General features: G+C 36.7%; 1 protein-coding gene across 1 annotated transcript in view; it reads right to left on the bottom strand.

Annotated features, from left to right (window-relative positions):
* The window catches only part of LOC113239558, a 115,409-nt gene that overhangs the window by 23,372 nt on the left and 75,932 nt on the right, over positions 1–16,105 (bottom strand). The window contains exons 8-11 of the mRNA XM_026476619.1: positions 13,225–13,359; positions 9,771–10,025; positions 8,927–9,073; positions 7,561–7,660 (exon numbers count right to left, since the gene is read on the bottom strand). Coding sequence (XP_026332404.1) covers positions 7,561–7,660; positions 8,927–9,073; positions 9,771–10,025; positions 13,225–13,359 — 637 coding nt within the window. The remainder of the gene's footprint in view (positions 1–7,560; positions 7,661–8,926; positions 9,074–9,770; positions 10,026–13,224; positions 13,360–16,105) is intronic.

Genomic DNA, 16,105 nt, shown 5'->3' with positions numbered 1-16,105 from the left:
TGGGTAACAGATATCTTTCATAAAGAATCTTCACATAAACTTAGGAAATGAAACTATTTTTCCGGATTTAAAACGCATATTTTGTTTTTCAAACAAACCAATGTTTCGGGTCCTTTACAGGTCCCATGGTAAGCAGTCAATCGTGGCCATGGGATCTGTAAAGGGTTGGAAACGTTGGTTTGTTTGAAAAAACAAATATACGCAATTTAAATTCGGAAAAACAGTTTCATTTCCTATGTGTAACAATCGCGAAAACCAAAAAACTCGATATTCACATAAACTTTCTACAAAATGCAACGGAAAATAGATGGAAATTCGGTAACTCGCTAAACTGTTAGAATCTTAAACGCGTTTTCCAGTAGCTCATATTACGTCTGGTTAGTGTTGTAAAAGGAAAAGTATTATGTAAAGTAACAGGATCTAATTTAGAATGTCAAATAAGTTGATTGTGTAAATTGTAAATTATTTTCATGACACTGGCATTGATTTCAAAATCGACCTCTTACATGCTCCAGCATTAATGCGTGGTTTATACTTTCGAAGTCAAGTTTTTATGTCTTTCTACTTTAAACTGTCAATTATAATTCCATAAACCATATCACAAAGGCGTTTTAGTTCTGAATCAAAATTCTATTGTCTGTGGTACTCGCTACTCATCTGAAAAATTTCATAATAATAAGTTCCAAAAAAAAGAACGCCGTATTTTGGCTAATTGAAATATCATATTTGATATTTCAATTTATTATTATTTTGGCGTATTTTGGCTTAATGAAATATCAAATATGATATTTCAATTAGCCAAAATAATACACGCCACTGTAATATTCTACTGCCCTCCCGGTTGATTAAATTGGCCTTAGGCTGCCTTTTAACCAGGGATGTGCGAGGTAACGAGTCGAGGATGTGTTACGGACAGTTTTCAGCTATGCGCGGGCGGGGTACGGTGAGGTGGGGTGAGCGGTGGCGATGTGTCAGTGTCAGTTAGAGTCATAATTTCAGTAGCTCTAGTTTCCTACACCGTTTTGCACACATTCGTCGCCCGCATCTCTTGCACACATTTCTCGCTATTTTGTATTTACAAATACGTAGCTCCGCTAGCCCTTTTCCGCCAGAGCTGCGCTAAGCGAGGCTAGGAAAATGAAGTAATCCTATTGGTGGATTTTTTCCTCGCACACTGCCTCGCTACGTCGCACATGTCTGGTAGAAAGGCCGCCTAAAAGTCTTACAACCGGGCCATAAACCTTTATAAAAAAAAAATCTGGTCAATCAAAATGTAAGCGGCACTTAATCACTTCTGTTCCATCTTTTTGTTTTGTAGCGTTTGTTCTTAGAATAACAACGCATAGAAACCCAGCCCGCACACGTTAAGTGAGGCAAATTGAAGCGCTCCCAAAGGGCCTGCACGAGCGGGCGGGCCTTCCGTGCTCAAGGTCAACTTGCACCGCGAACAGCTCCAGAATTTTAGCTAAAAATGACGAAATGTGCGGTAAATGAGTGTAAAAATACGTCAGACAAACATTAAATAGATACTAACATCACATTCCACAAGGAAGTAACGCGTTCCATTTTGGATTTTGTATAAATATTCACTAAAACCGAAAATTAACCTACTAATAAAACTAGCCTACATGAATTTGATTTTTGTCTCACTTGTGACAGTTCGTTTGATATGAAACTATCATTCTATGCGTTATTATTCTAAGCTTTTGTTTGGTTTTCGTTGGATTTGGTGACTTGTTAATAAAATATACATTAATTCGATATCTCCAATTAAATTCTACGCCAACTTAATTTTTGGACCCGTTTGTTTTGATTTTTGGTTCTTTTTCATAAAATAAAAAAAAAGTACATAATTTATATTAATTCGTCAATACATAATTACAAAATACATGTTTTAGAGCTATGGTTGCATTCTCACACTCGTCAAAAAGCCAGCCCCTGACCACTTGTCGCATTTCCTCGCTGTATGGCAATGGACAATATTTGCGCCAAGAACAACACGGCGCGAAGTCATCTCCACTGTCTCCTAACCATCGTCCGCTTTCCGCTACAAACTTTTTCGCATCGCTACCCCAATAACCCGCCGTCTCGTTAGCAAAGCGGAACGAAAATCTAGCGACTTTCCATTTCCCTATTTTGTCCCGCTTCTTGCGAGCAGCGGACTCAGCAGCTGCACCAGCTGAAGTCACTGTGTCACTGAGATACAAAGCTACAAATGTGCTAACACATGTCGCATTACTGCTACGCATACTGCAATCATTACATAATTTTATCTCAAAATCTCGTACCTATTACGTACTCGACTTTAAGAATCCTTATTATGCAAGAATTGTATAAAATATTATTGACCTCGGGCTGACACTAAAGATAAATACGTTGGTGTCGTTACTACCATGAGATATTCAAAAATTTTTTTGTGTGCTGCTTCTCTACGAAGTTTGGCGATCATCATTCCGATCGTTACTATCTATCACTTATTAGCTGTTAGAACGATAAACATAAAGTTTAAAATCAAACAAATAATACCTAATTTAAAATCCACAGAAACCGACGTCAATAGTTTGCTTATATTCACTGTGTTTGTTACATCTATTTGCCAAGTTGTATTGAAATCGGTTAGTGGAGAACGGGTGAAATTCGATAAACTGGATTCATCCCCTAATTTGCCATCCTTACAGGCAGAATACTTTCTTCAAATTTGAATGGGATCACCACTGAAGTACCTCCTTTCCAACAAAAAAAAAATCATCGAAATCGCTCCATAAAATACAAAAAATACTCTCGAATTACGAACATCCTCCTTTTTGAACTCGGTTAAAATACGTTGTCGATCATCTGCTGCTTACACATTTACTCAATTTTGTCTGATCAGTCACTCTCTCTCGCAGTCACTCTATCGTGCGTGATTAGAAGCGTACGGATTACGCGCGGGAAAGCCTGTACGCGCAATCCTGCGTGATTACCTGTCTGAATTTTTTTAAGATAACGTTCTTACGCGCGCGATAAACCGCGTGATAAACCGCGTGAAATAGGATAGACCGTACGCCTGCTGAGCGCAATGTTACGGTCTTTCCCTTTTCCTTCCAACGTCACGGATCACGCGCGACAGTGTCTGTGTAAAACCCGCTAATCGAGAAAATCTCTATGCACTTTAAGACAGCGAATCTGTGCCAGAACAACTTTGGCGTCCTCACGCTGTCTCTTTAACACTTTAAGCAAAGATGCAATTTTCACTGGGGTGAAATAGGAGTTTTAACAGATCTTGCAGGCAACTTCGAGAAACTAAGTAAACGACGCTATTATTTAAATAGTGAGATAAGATAAAATAAAGTGCTTCCAAAATAGCAATAACTTCCCCATTCAACATTAACGTTTGGGGCCGAAACTTTTCATTTAATATCTATGAGTCTGGAATTCGAAGTGCAAATTGCTCCTTCGAAATGCGCTTTCATTAGAGAATTGAAGTATCGTATGTATGTTTTATATATGCACTTGCAAACACACTTTTGTATAGTATATATTAAACTATTTACACTAGAAACTATGGGCAGTGAGTTAGAACCCTATCAACTCGCCCGGGTGTTAACCCAAAGCGCTGTTTTAACTCATTTCTGGCTAAAATCGTGGGCGGATACGACGTATACGGATATCGCGCGCCTGGTGCTAAGCGACAGGCTTGTCCATAGGAGTTGCAATGTTATACAGAGCTTTAAATTGTAAAGATCCGAGGGACACTGGCACTGCACCTGTCACCCCGAGACAAATGTTGATAAGTCTCTTGTGTCTGTAATTTCACCATTACCCTGTGGCAGTACTTCCCTGGACGAATTCTTTCACAGCGAGCCATACCGCTACTGCACACTATTAATACCTGTATAAATATTGGCATCATTATGCTAGTTACTTTATAAAAGTTTGAAAAGCAGTACCTAATCTTATTTTAAGACGAAATGGTATCGTAATCGTGGCTTTGAAGGTAGTGAGGCAGACGCGGAGTAATGCAATGCACGATGTTAAACGTATGCCTTTTAGAAATAAAACATATTCTCTTACAAAAAAAAATAAGCTCCTAATCCACTGACGATTTGTATTACAGAACACGGGAAAGAAAATTTTACTGAAATATGTCTAATGACAATTGAATTAAACTGACGTAATTTACCGAGGGAAGATTAGTCATCATTAGTAATCGAGTTTCTGGAGCTCACCATCGCCATCTTAAGTTTTCATTGCCAAGTAAAAAACAAGTTTCAAAAATAATCTCTCACTTAAAACGGGTGCGTGCGTGCTTGCGTGCGTGAAGGCATGCGTGCGTGTGTGTGTGTGTGTGTGTGTGTGTGTGTGCGCGGGTGAACACACAAGCGTGTTTTGTAATTAAACCGTCGAGGGATTACTTCCAGCTCTATTTCTATGAAAAAGACTGTTAAGGCATGAATCAAGTAATTACACAATGTACGTCGTGTAATTTTAACGTCATCATTTAAGGGACACGCCCAGCAGTGGGAGCTATACGCGTTTATGATCATTTTAGCAAAGTAAGTTAATTTTTTAACCGAATGAATTCACATTGAGAATCTCCCCCTTAAAAAGGAGTAGGTTCTCAATTCCACTTCATGTTTCTTTGTATGTTACGCGATAGCGGCATTAATGAAGCGATTTTGATGATTCTCTTTTTGTTGGAAAGGGTACCGCAGTAGTGGTCCCATTCAAATTAGAAGAAAATATTCCAACTCTAAGGGTGGCAAACTAAGGGATAAATGACTTTTGAGATCGATTTTTTTAGTACTCTGTACGGAGGTTATTAACATTCCAATTTCCATTATTTTAAAAAAGGTAAATTTCGGTCCATAAACGTAAGCATCTAACTTATACTTTACAGTCGTAGCGATATGGTTTACTACTGATTTATTTAAATAACTAAACAATTTGTTACTACATTATTACGCATATTAATTTGAGCCACATAATCGACAACGTTTTCTAATATCGGGTTATTCGATAAGGACATGACAGTTTTGTATTTCAATAAAACACAGAATTATTGAATATCGAGCTAAAACTTATTCCAGGTGGAGTACACATGTTACATTTAAGAATGGAATTCTATCTCGTTCATAAGACCACCGCGAGCACATTTGCCGTTAGTCAAACAATCGATCTATTGAAGAGGAGGTCCGGTCGAATGGCCACCACGCTCATGCGATCTAACGCTGTTGGATTACTTTATATAGGGTTATGTTTGTGACGGTGTGATCTCCTTACACCTCTCTCCTCTTCTAGCTTATCATATTTTTTTATTTTACTTGTATTTAAACTTTAAATTTGAATAGTTCCATCTTCCTTCACTTTCTCATTTTGTTTTCGTACCACGGTCACTCCCAGCTCGACCGCCACAACAGTCAGAGCTGTTAATAAGCTAATCATGTGTAATAATTTATGTCTACACCCTTCATGTATCTATTTCTGTAATTCAGTTTCTCGGCCCATTTAGGGGTAAGTGCCTTAATAATAAAGTGTATGGAGTGTTTTATACTGTTATACCTGTTTGTTTTACATTTACCTTTATATTGTTACAGCCTTTCTTTAAACTTTACTTCTTTAATAAATTTTGTGGACCGGAATTTCCCCCTTTCATTGCCGTGAACCTGTTAACGGCTAGTTAGGGTTAAAACCCTTTCATGTTTAATCGTTGGTGTATGTCAACAGGCCAACAACGTTAAATGAGCTTAGGAACAGTATCAAATATCAAAAATATCAATATCAAAAGTCCGATAAGTGACGAAGAGTGGTGGAAAATTAGCCCCAAAGACGTTGCGAAGCGCTGCAAATGTGCGCGGTGGTCATATGAACGACATCGAATTCCATTCTTAAATGTAACATGTGTACTCCATTTTGAATAAATTTCACCTCGACATCGCAATTACTATGTTTTTTTATTGAAATACCAAATTGTTATCGCCATATTGCAGAACCCTTTAAAAGTAACTGTAATTTTCCTTTGTTGCCCGTGGTACTACGAGCTAAACTACTAGTAGTTACACGGGCAACAATAATCTCCCGTGTAACTACCGATAGGCCTAGTAGTACTACGGGTACCACTAGTAATACGGGCAATAACACTTTCCCGTTGAAAGGGTTGTAACCCTAACTAGCCGTGAACAGGTTCACAGCAATGAAATGGGGAACTTCCGGTCCACAAAATTTATTAAAGAAGTAAAGTTTAAAGAAAGGCTGTAACAATATAAAGGTAAATGTAAAATAACAGGTATAACAGTATAAAACACTCCCTACACTTTATTATTAAGGCACTTACCCTTAAATGGGCCGAGAAACTGAATTACAGAAATAGATACATGAAGGGTGTAGACTTATAAATGATTACACATGATTAGCTTATTAACAGCTCTGACTGTTGAGGCGGTCGAGCTGGGAGTGACCGTGGTATGAAAACAAAATGAGAAAGTGAAGGAAGATGGAACAATTCAAATTTAAAATTTAAATACATGTAAAATAAAAGAAATTATAGGATACAAGAGGAGAGAGGCGTTACAAAAAGGTGAGATGTCGGTGAAAGGAGGTCACACCGTCACACCGTATAACTACTACCAAGACAAGAAGCTTTTTATTAATTTCATAAAACAAACGAACCAAAAGCAAAACAATGCAATGAAAATGCATTTTAACTAGCAAATACAAATCAACCATTATTCTTAAGGCCCATGTAGACAGAGAGAGTTTCTCTTCTCGAAGATACGATTATCGAAAGAATATTAAAAAAACTTTCCTCGTCTGAACATTCGCAATTATCGCCCTTCCACGTGAGCGATAATCGTCTCGCCTTTGATTATTGAACGTCTCCGTGTAAACAGAACTTGAAAGGAAAAATCGTATTTCGAGTTTTTGTGCCAGCCGTTTCTACCCTTTCTATCATGAGTGCAGTGCGCGAGGGTGGTTTGATTATCACTGCTTTTCTAAGACAGGAATAGGAAACGAAAAGGAAAAAAAATTGGGTTACAAAGGTTATAAAATTTAAAAAAAATTATAAAAAAATGAATATTTCTGTACAGTGCAATGAACTTAATACTATCAGCAGTTCCAATTTTGTATGAGTTTTGCGTCATTTTGATTTTATTCATAGTCAATACCGCAGTAATTACTGAACTCGAATGGCGATTCTCGCTCTCAAAACAGTTCGAACTGATTTGTACGATAATCGTATGAACTTGAGAAAATGTCATACGAGATCGTGTTTAGATAAGCCGAAAACTGGTAAGCAAGAATCTCCTTACTACATATTTCTACTTACTTACTTACTTACTTATTTTACACAGGTAAACAGTCGAGGAGGCGATTAAATTGCTTGCAAATCTCGTACGACATAATCGTATGCGAGATTTTAGTTCTTGCCTGAATGTAAACATTATGACACGATAATCTTATGGCGATTGCTTACGATTTTTCGTCACGAAGCGTGCGATAAACTCTCTCCATCTAAATGGGCCTTTATTCAACCTTAGAACTAAGTCCAAACTCATGATACCACGAATTTATTTAACTTACCTGACAAACCACATCGAAAATCCAGTTGATGCCACCGCGGCCACTAGCAGTGCAGACAACAGCATTATGTCGTTCGCTGATAGTTCGAAACTGGTTTCATCTACGAAGGCAAAAAAGAGAGAATGATTACGTCGGCAAAATTGTTTTCACAAAAAAAAGACGTTTTCTTGTATCTTCTAGGTATGGTTTTGGATTTTCCCATACGGTCCCATTTATAAAAAAAAAAGCAGTGCATAATGGTGCACATAAATTGTTTTGTTGTAACATGAACTAGAAGCCTATTTTAAGCAGAATTTCCCTTCGTTTTGTTATAATCCGAGGTTTGATAAATTTTATTGCCGTATTTGCTTGTTGTGCAAGTTTCGGTATTGCATGAAACACCAATCAAGTCAGTTCGACATTGGTCGTAAGATGACACATCTTACAGTGCGGTACATCACTGCGGGAAACGGGAAGTCAGTCACTTGTCCGTCTAATGTGAAATTTTCATCAATAAATCGAGTGTTGGGAAATATTAGTTTTTTTTTAACCGCTCACGCGATGCGCTCCTCCTACCGCAAAATGGCGGCTATTTGGTTTCGCAAATTAGAAAAGCATTCAGTTTAAATACAAGTTTTTATAAATAAAAATTATTATTCTGCATTGCTAAATAAATACCCTGCGTACTACCAACAAACACATCTCAAATAAAATGCAGTAATACACCGCAAATCCTGCACTTAAAAAGCACTAATGAAATTTTTGGTGTACTTGGATAAATATGATATACGTTTACCATGAAATTACTCCTTAAAGTATAGTTTATAAGCATTTATACTCAGAGTAAACTTAAAAAACGCTACTTACGGTATGTTTTCAATAAATGAACACAGAAATCACCAGCCCAAACAATAACACACACGATTGTCGTGACGTATTTTTGAAGTTGTTTATGTTTTTTAAATGACAGACCCAGGCATTAAAAACTTTATGGTTTGCTAGAGTAGTTACCGAAATAGCAATTAATATTAGTTCTTTTACCTGTTATAACTTAGATATCCGATAAATCGGTATAAAATCATCACCGGCACCTCTAGGTGTGGTATGCGTCTACGGCTGCATGTATCGCGTGAGCGGTTAAAAAAAGACAAAGTCGAACGGCCGCCTAACAGTTTGTTATAAACAATATTTAAGACAAAATTATTTGACTTACTTTCTAATTCGAATTTATATCATTGACTTGCTCATGTTTCCGCAGTTTTTTTTAATTCAATTCCATTTTATTTTGTACTTACAACTGCGCAAGTACCTAAACGGGAGGCGGCATCGCCGAATATCAAGGGCTTTGTGCTACTGTATATAGGGAAGGTATTGTTATAAAACTTACCTTTGTGTTTGACGATTGGCACATACACAAAGTCTTTGATAATGACGGTGTCCGAGGCTCCGACGGCGTTGTGTGCGGTCACTCCGATCTTTTCATCATCGAAAATATTAATTTCAGCCCAGCTGATGTTCAAGCAGAAGTCCAGATCTGGCGAAAGAAATCCGAATTATAACTGTCGTATTAAAATTCTTTCAATAACTTACAACCTAAGTGCATTTTGCTTCCGAAATGGAGTTTTACTAACTTTTTTTTCAGTTACTCGTTTAAGTTGCAATTATGTTGACTTAAAAATATTTAGGTTTTCGCGATTGTTACACATAGGAAATGTAACTATTTTACCTTATCATTTGTTTTTTTAACAAACGAACTAACGTTTCGAGCCCTTTACAGGTTCCATGGTCACGGTTCACTGAGGTTGTAAAGTCATCAGCCAGTTATATCTAATATTTATGCAAAACACTTTAGGAAATGAAGCTATTTTTCCGGATTTAAGTCGCGTATATTTGTTTTTTCGAACAAACCGACGTTTCGAGAACTTTACAGGTCCCATGGTCACGGTTGACTGAGGTGGTACAGTCTTCAACCAGTTATGTCTAATATTGATGCAAACCACCCTATTTTTTTACTATAGTTACAATAGTTATTAATTAAATACATTATTTTTAATTTTACAAAGAAAGCATTTAAATCCGGAAAAATAGTTTCATTTCCTATCGATACAACTCGATACAAATCACTTTATTTTTTAAATTTCCAAAGTACATTCCATTCCAACATTCGTTAAAAAACATTCGCCTCGCGCTTATTAAGAATACTTATTTATTGGTTCCTAGAAGACACTTACCACGACGAACTTTTAATGCATTGGTTCCTACGCTGATAATCGTCACAGTACCGTCATCCCTTACGGTATAGATGCCGGGAAAGGTTTCGGTATTGTTGAGAAGCACTCTATAGGTTTTGCCGATGGTTTCAAGAGTGTAGTGTTGAGGCAGGAAGCGGTCATAGCTTCCTTTACAGCACACAGATAGGTAGTCGTCCTCCACATTACCATGACTTACGCGGGCCCATTTGCAGTTTCGCGGCTTCTTAGGCGGAGCTGCGTGAATTATAAAAAGATAGTACACACACACAGTCACAGTACATTTACTCAAATACTTTGTATGCCCGTAAAAATATACATTATTTCATTAAGAAAGAAGATAAATCCATAATATTAACCTTAAAACTAAGCCCAAACTCATGGTACCACGATTTCGTTTAACTAAGGTAAACGATTCTGTAATGGGGAACTGAGTATTTTAATTGAAAGGTCATATTACAAAATCGAAGAGTATGTTTTAGATAAAGAAGCATGGAAATACAACAAGAGTCTAGATTCCACACAATTATGATTCAAAGTGTATTCCATAGCATTTAAGTTTATTTGAAAAGAGCAATCCCTAGTTTCTTGCTCGTTCTTCTCAGGGAGGTCAGCGTAATGAACGAGCGGTAGCATAAAAAATGACGAAAACTTTATCTATGGAATATATCATTATTTGACTTTGATGTTAGTGTTACGGATCAACGCATTTACAATGTGAACAAAACATTTGAAAGCTGGAAATTTTGTGTTCGATCCTTGTATTAATAATTATAACAAACTAGTGGAGTAATTTGACAAAAATAATTAAATATCATGGTGGTCAAACATGGTAACATTCAATCAAGGGTGACGAAATATCATAAATTTCTCATAGATGGCGTTACGGTTAAAAAGTCGTTGAAAAACCAAATACAAAGATACGACGCAAGCACGTAGAGCACGTGAGGTCCGCTGGTTCATTCCGTGGCTTAGTTGGTATAGCGTCTGCCACGGTTTGCTAGAAGACGTCGTTTCTAAATCCCGCCGGATCGTAGGATTTTTTTCTAAGTGTTCGATCTTTGTATTAATAATTACAACAAACTAGTGGAGTAATTTCACATAAAAATAATTTAATCTATCTATAGAAATTTAACTTCAATGAATATCTTAAAAATTGGAAGGTGGAAATTCAAGAAAGCAAGTTAGAAATCTCACACGACTGGTTCACGTGAATTTGTGGGCTGGAATTCAGTTCAAAAAAGAACTGTACGTTTCAAAACCGAATGGGTAAGTGGGAAGTTAAGAACGTAATAAGTTTTCTCGTTACCCATTCCATATTGGCTGGAGTCGTGATTGCGACGAACTCCGGAACTTTAGCCGTATTTTAAACCTTACTTGGGAATATTCCCCTCGGTCACCAATATTCACGGAAATCGCGGAATGTTTTAATTAAGTTCTAAAATTATTAATTTACACATCTATTTCGTATCCGATTTCGCAGCTTCGTATCTGTGCCTCTGCCATGAGATTACAGCGAACGTTATCACTAGCAACCGCGTAAAAGGTTTAAGCCTATACACACGGTGTATTTTATACGCGCCGACATATGCGCGTATACGTGACGCTGACGTCCTTTAATGAATGGATTCAAATGCACGCAAACATCCGTTGCAAACTGGAAGCTTATATACTCTACTCTGCAGTCCGTATAACAAAAAGCATGCCAAAATCATTTTTTGGTATATCGTAAAAGAACCATAACTCAGTTTTAGAATATTGAAATTAAGGTAAGTTTCGATGTGTCGGACACATTAACTGTTTTTAAATAGATGATTTGGAGATCTATCTTTATGTTATTAGAAACGGATATTTGATAACTAATTACTTAACCGCGTTGTGGTTAGTAGACGGCAACACCGGAGTTTATACTTACAATTTCATGTAGTTGCTTCATTTCAAAAACTAACTGAAATTATCGAAAACTAAAATTAAAACTATGTTATCAAAATTTGCAATACATACGCGCGACTACAGCGGCGCGTACATACGTGCAGAAGACGCGTCGTCGGCGCGTATAAAATACGCCATGTGCGTAGGCTCTTATGTGCAAAATGTAGTTTCTTCTTGTGCCCACTAGAGACGCTGTATAACTTGCCATACAAAATGATGAAGTACTTTACGCGGTCTAGGTCTAGGGCTACACCTCCACGTAAAGTTATCAATGGGTCAGCTTTTGATGTCTCTCTACTGGCCTATAAAACTGACATATTGAACGATAAGCACTTTATACTAGACAAAGTGGTAAATTTTGTTGATACGCGCGATACTCTAAAACAATATTCATTGTAGATAATTTTCAAACAATTTTCTTCGACGGCTAGCTTTGCCGTGCCTGCACTCGTCTACTATTCATTTTCCTTGTAGGTGGGAGTAAAAAAATCTATCTCAGGCATTATTTTAATCCTACTCTACCCTCAGGATTGAGAATTGCTCCGTTTTGGATTCAAAAAAGCGCCTGGCTACACGATCTACTGTCATCCATCACTAATTCAAAAGTGAGTCTGCCTACCATCAATCTTAAAGAAGCGTTAAAATATATTTGCAGGTCTGGCAATAAAATTATTTCGCGTGTTATTAGCTTTTATGTCCGACGCTGTAAAGTTGATTAAATTCTTTTTTTATGAGAGTGACTAAACGTGTTCACTAAGCGACGTCACTAGATTCTGATATATATAGGTAGATTTTCGTGACCAAACAATTTACCGTCTGTACAAACATGATTTTGTTAAATAAAAAGCTATTAACATTGGAGCAGTGGAAGTGTACGTTTGTCTAAAACTTTAATTTCTATAACTTTGATCCGGCTGGATTCGAACAAACGTCTTCCAGCAAACCGTGACAGACGATATGCCAACTAAGCCACGGAACGAACTAGTGGACCCTACGAATTTTTCTATGTGCTTATTGTAGATCTTTATTTTCTGAGAAATCGTGACATTCGAAAAAAAAAATCTGTGTTACGTACAGTTGTGTATCTATAGCAACAATACGGTCAAAGTATATGAGCGTGATGAAACCAGCATGACACAGGAGGTTCTTGGTAAAAACGTATAAATTCCCACTCGCATTCCACTTGGGTGGTGGACTATGGTATTAACCCTCTCTTTAAGAGTCGACACCACAGCTGGAATTCAAATTTTTCCCATACGCTTCATTTTGCTCGGGTCAAGCTGCAGGAACACTGGCTTGATTTCAGAATTTACCTTTTCACAAACGATATTAAAGCAATTTGAAAAATGTAAAAAATAAATTAGATATAAATATAATATTTTCATAAACATTAAAATAGACACAAAAGTAAAAACCAAAAAACACGGTAGTTATCTTTTTTGTTGACTTTTAAAGGAAACCAACACTAAAACGTGTAAAAATATAGATATAGAAATATACATACTGGCCTTCACGACGTGGAAAACACAGGGTTTCTCCTGCACGCCGACAGAGTTCTTGGCGTGGCAATACAAAGTCCCGTAGTCACGGTCCGTAGTGGCAGTATAGAATAGCTCGCTAGATGTTCCCCCGATAGCGACTGTTACAATACACAGGAGATTAACAAATGGTCTTTTCGATCGTGAGTATCGACACTTACGCGTTGTGAAAGAGTCTATAATACAAGTTGAGAGAAACTAAAAGATTGAAAAAAAGTCACTTACGTACCAATTGCAATAAAATAAAATAAAATACATTAAGTACTATAGTAAAAAGTCCAAATATCCCGCAGATGAATATTCATCATGTATACAGTTCAAGATCTTGTTTTTAAGAAGGTCTAGGATAGAGCTAGTGTTACAGGTAAATGCAAATTATTCCTTGACTGTGTCATTATCTTTTTTAATAATAATTTTATCACGTAATATTTAAAAATAGAATAATACAAAATCTTAATCAACATTTTCGTAGACAAGCAAGTGTCACTGTCAGTCGGCCATGTTTTTTTATATTTGTGGCGTGATAAATTTAAATTACTATTAACAATATAAATGTTTAAGATTGGGACTGTAATGTCGGAACTAGTGGTAACCGGAACAGACTAGATGTAAGGTAATTTCTGGCTCTGTTGGGTGACAATATATTGCTCCATAATGTTCAGTTAGCCAACTTAGAACTTTAACAAGAAGTAAACAGAGCGCAAGACTACTGGATTGACTGTTAAAAGGCATCTTTAGAAAAGTTGCACGCCGAGGCCCTTTAAGTTTCTTACGACATGAAAATTCGACCTCTGAACAATTGTCAAGTAGATAAGTGACTTTGCAAATACTATAGCTTACTTGTGATTTAGAAGGTACTTCATGGGGAACATGCTCACGCGTGTGGGGCAATGGCGAATAAAAAAGCAAATCGTTATTGAATATAATAACGAGCATCAAAACTATTCAAAACTATTACAATCTCTGAAAACAATGCTATTAAAACTTGTTTTGTTCTGTAGCAATTACCCCCACTGTGGCAAATGCTAGGGTTGGCATGTAATCAGATAGTCAATTATGTAACGGTTTGTCAAGACACTATGACGTCACTTAAAAAAATACATATATTGTGGCATACATTTTAAGCTATTATTAATAATATATCATTGACTTACAATTATATGGACGTCGGGTCCGCGCTAAAAAGTGTCCGAACTTATAGGGCGTTAAAATCGTATACAGAGCGTCATTCACGCTCTAGTCTTCGTTTGTTCGACTGACAGGGAAGCAAGCAAAATTAGACAGTACTGCGATGACATTACAATTTAAATTCAACGTTTTAGCTTTTTCATATTCCTTTACATGTCACTACGTTTAAATAGGTTGACTTGGGACATTTTTTTCGTGGTTTTTGTATTAGACCCGTCGTCCATTTATTTGTAAGTCAATGTAATATATGCTTTATTTATATATGCTTATTTTGACATGGGTAATGTCCAAAGTTTAAAACTTTTGTTTTTTCAACTTGAACGCACTTTCGAAAACATTGTCTTTCGATTCACCAACTACATAATTAAGAATCTGAGTTTAGGGGAAAAGACTCTCTCGTATCACTGACAAATGGATCATAATCGAATTACGCGTAATTATCTTCTGCCATAAAACATTAACGCATGAGTGTCGATACATTGTTAGAAAACTACTTACGACCAGGTAGCATAAAATGTGTTCCACTCTTCTTGTTTTAACACTATGGGCATCAAAAGAGACGGCCATGCGTCTTAGACAGGACTTGGTACCGGTATAAAAATTATATGTATTATACTGGTATTTTCCATTACGATTGAAGTACCAATACCGGCACGGTATTGGGAAATCAATATTGTTGTTGTTGTCGTCAGTTTGCTATGTTGATTATTTAATAGTTGAATATAAACTGACGAAAGAACGGTCCATTTTATTATTATTAAATGGTTCAACTAATACCGGAATAAAATACTTGTATACAGTTGTAAATAAAAACTATAAAACACCGGATAATCAAGTCAATGTTGAGTGTGTGCGTTAATGAAACCAAAATATGTAAATACCGGTATGAATAGTATAAATTATACCGGTAGTACGTTAAATACCGGTACCGTAGTAAGGATAATAGTACCGGCTCCTGAAATTACCGAATTAATTAAAACCGGTAGCATCTAAGTACCGGCACTACAGCAAGTTTAGTGATACCTGTTATTGAAAATACCGATATACCAAGCTCTGGTCTTAGCTATTTTATTTTGTAAAAGCGCGGATTCTTGGACGTTATAATTAATTAGTCCAGAGTGGGATACACCTTAAACTCCTGGCGGGACATGGATGCTACAGCTTCTGAAGCTTCATCACATTCTTGGCTTTCTTGTATAACAAGTATAAGCTTGTTTAAAATATTTTTTACCATAGTTTTTTTATAATATCAAGTGACGGGACGAACAAGTCGTGCGCCTGATGGTAAGATACACGCCTGTCCATAACAGTTGCAGTGCCACTCAGAGCTTTAAATCGCAAGGGTCTGAGGGGCACTGCCACTGCGCCCGTCACCCTGAGACATAAGTTGACATGTTAATATTTCCTATATCTATGGTTAATACATACACAAGCTTCAAAATCCGTAACTGGACAACAATAATAAAACATCAAACCGAATATTCGAGATATTGAAACAGAAAGTCAAGAAGAGGTGTTGTCGTAAAAAAAGCACCCTGCATTTCTCCGTCAAAAGTACTATATTTATTATTTTATTTTTCATACATAGACTAGAATTTCTTTAATTGATTTTTTGCTTCGTAGAATAGAATAGAGTAGAAATAGAAAATAAAAATAGGT

The sequence above is a fragment of the Hyposmocoma kahamanoa genome, unplaced genomic scaffold (genome assembly GCF_003589595.1).
Source record: "Hyposmocoma kahamanoa isolate Upper Pololo Valley unplaced genomic scaffold, ASM358959v1 99879, whole genome shotgun sequence".
Lineage (NCBI taxonomy): Eukaryota > Metazoa > Arthropoda > Insecta > Lepidoptera > Cosmopterigidae > Hyposmocoma > Hyposmocoma kahamanoa.
The sequence above is the reverse complement of the archived record's forward strand: the minus strand, read 5'-3'. Positions and strand labels throughout refer to the sequence as shown.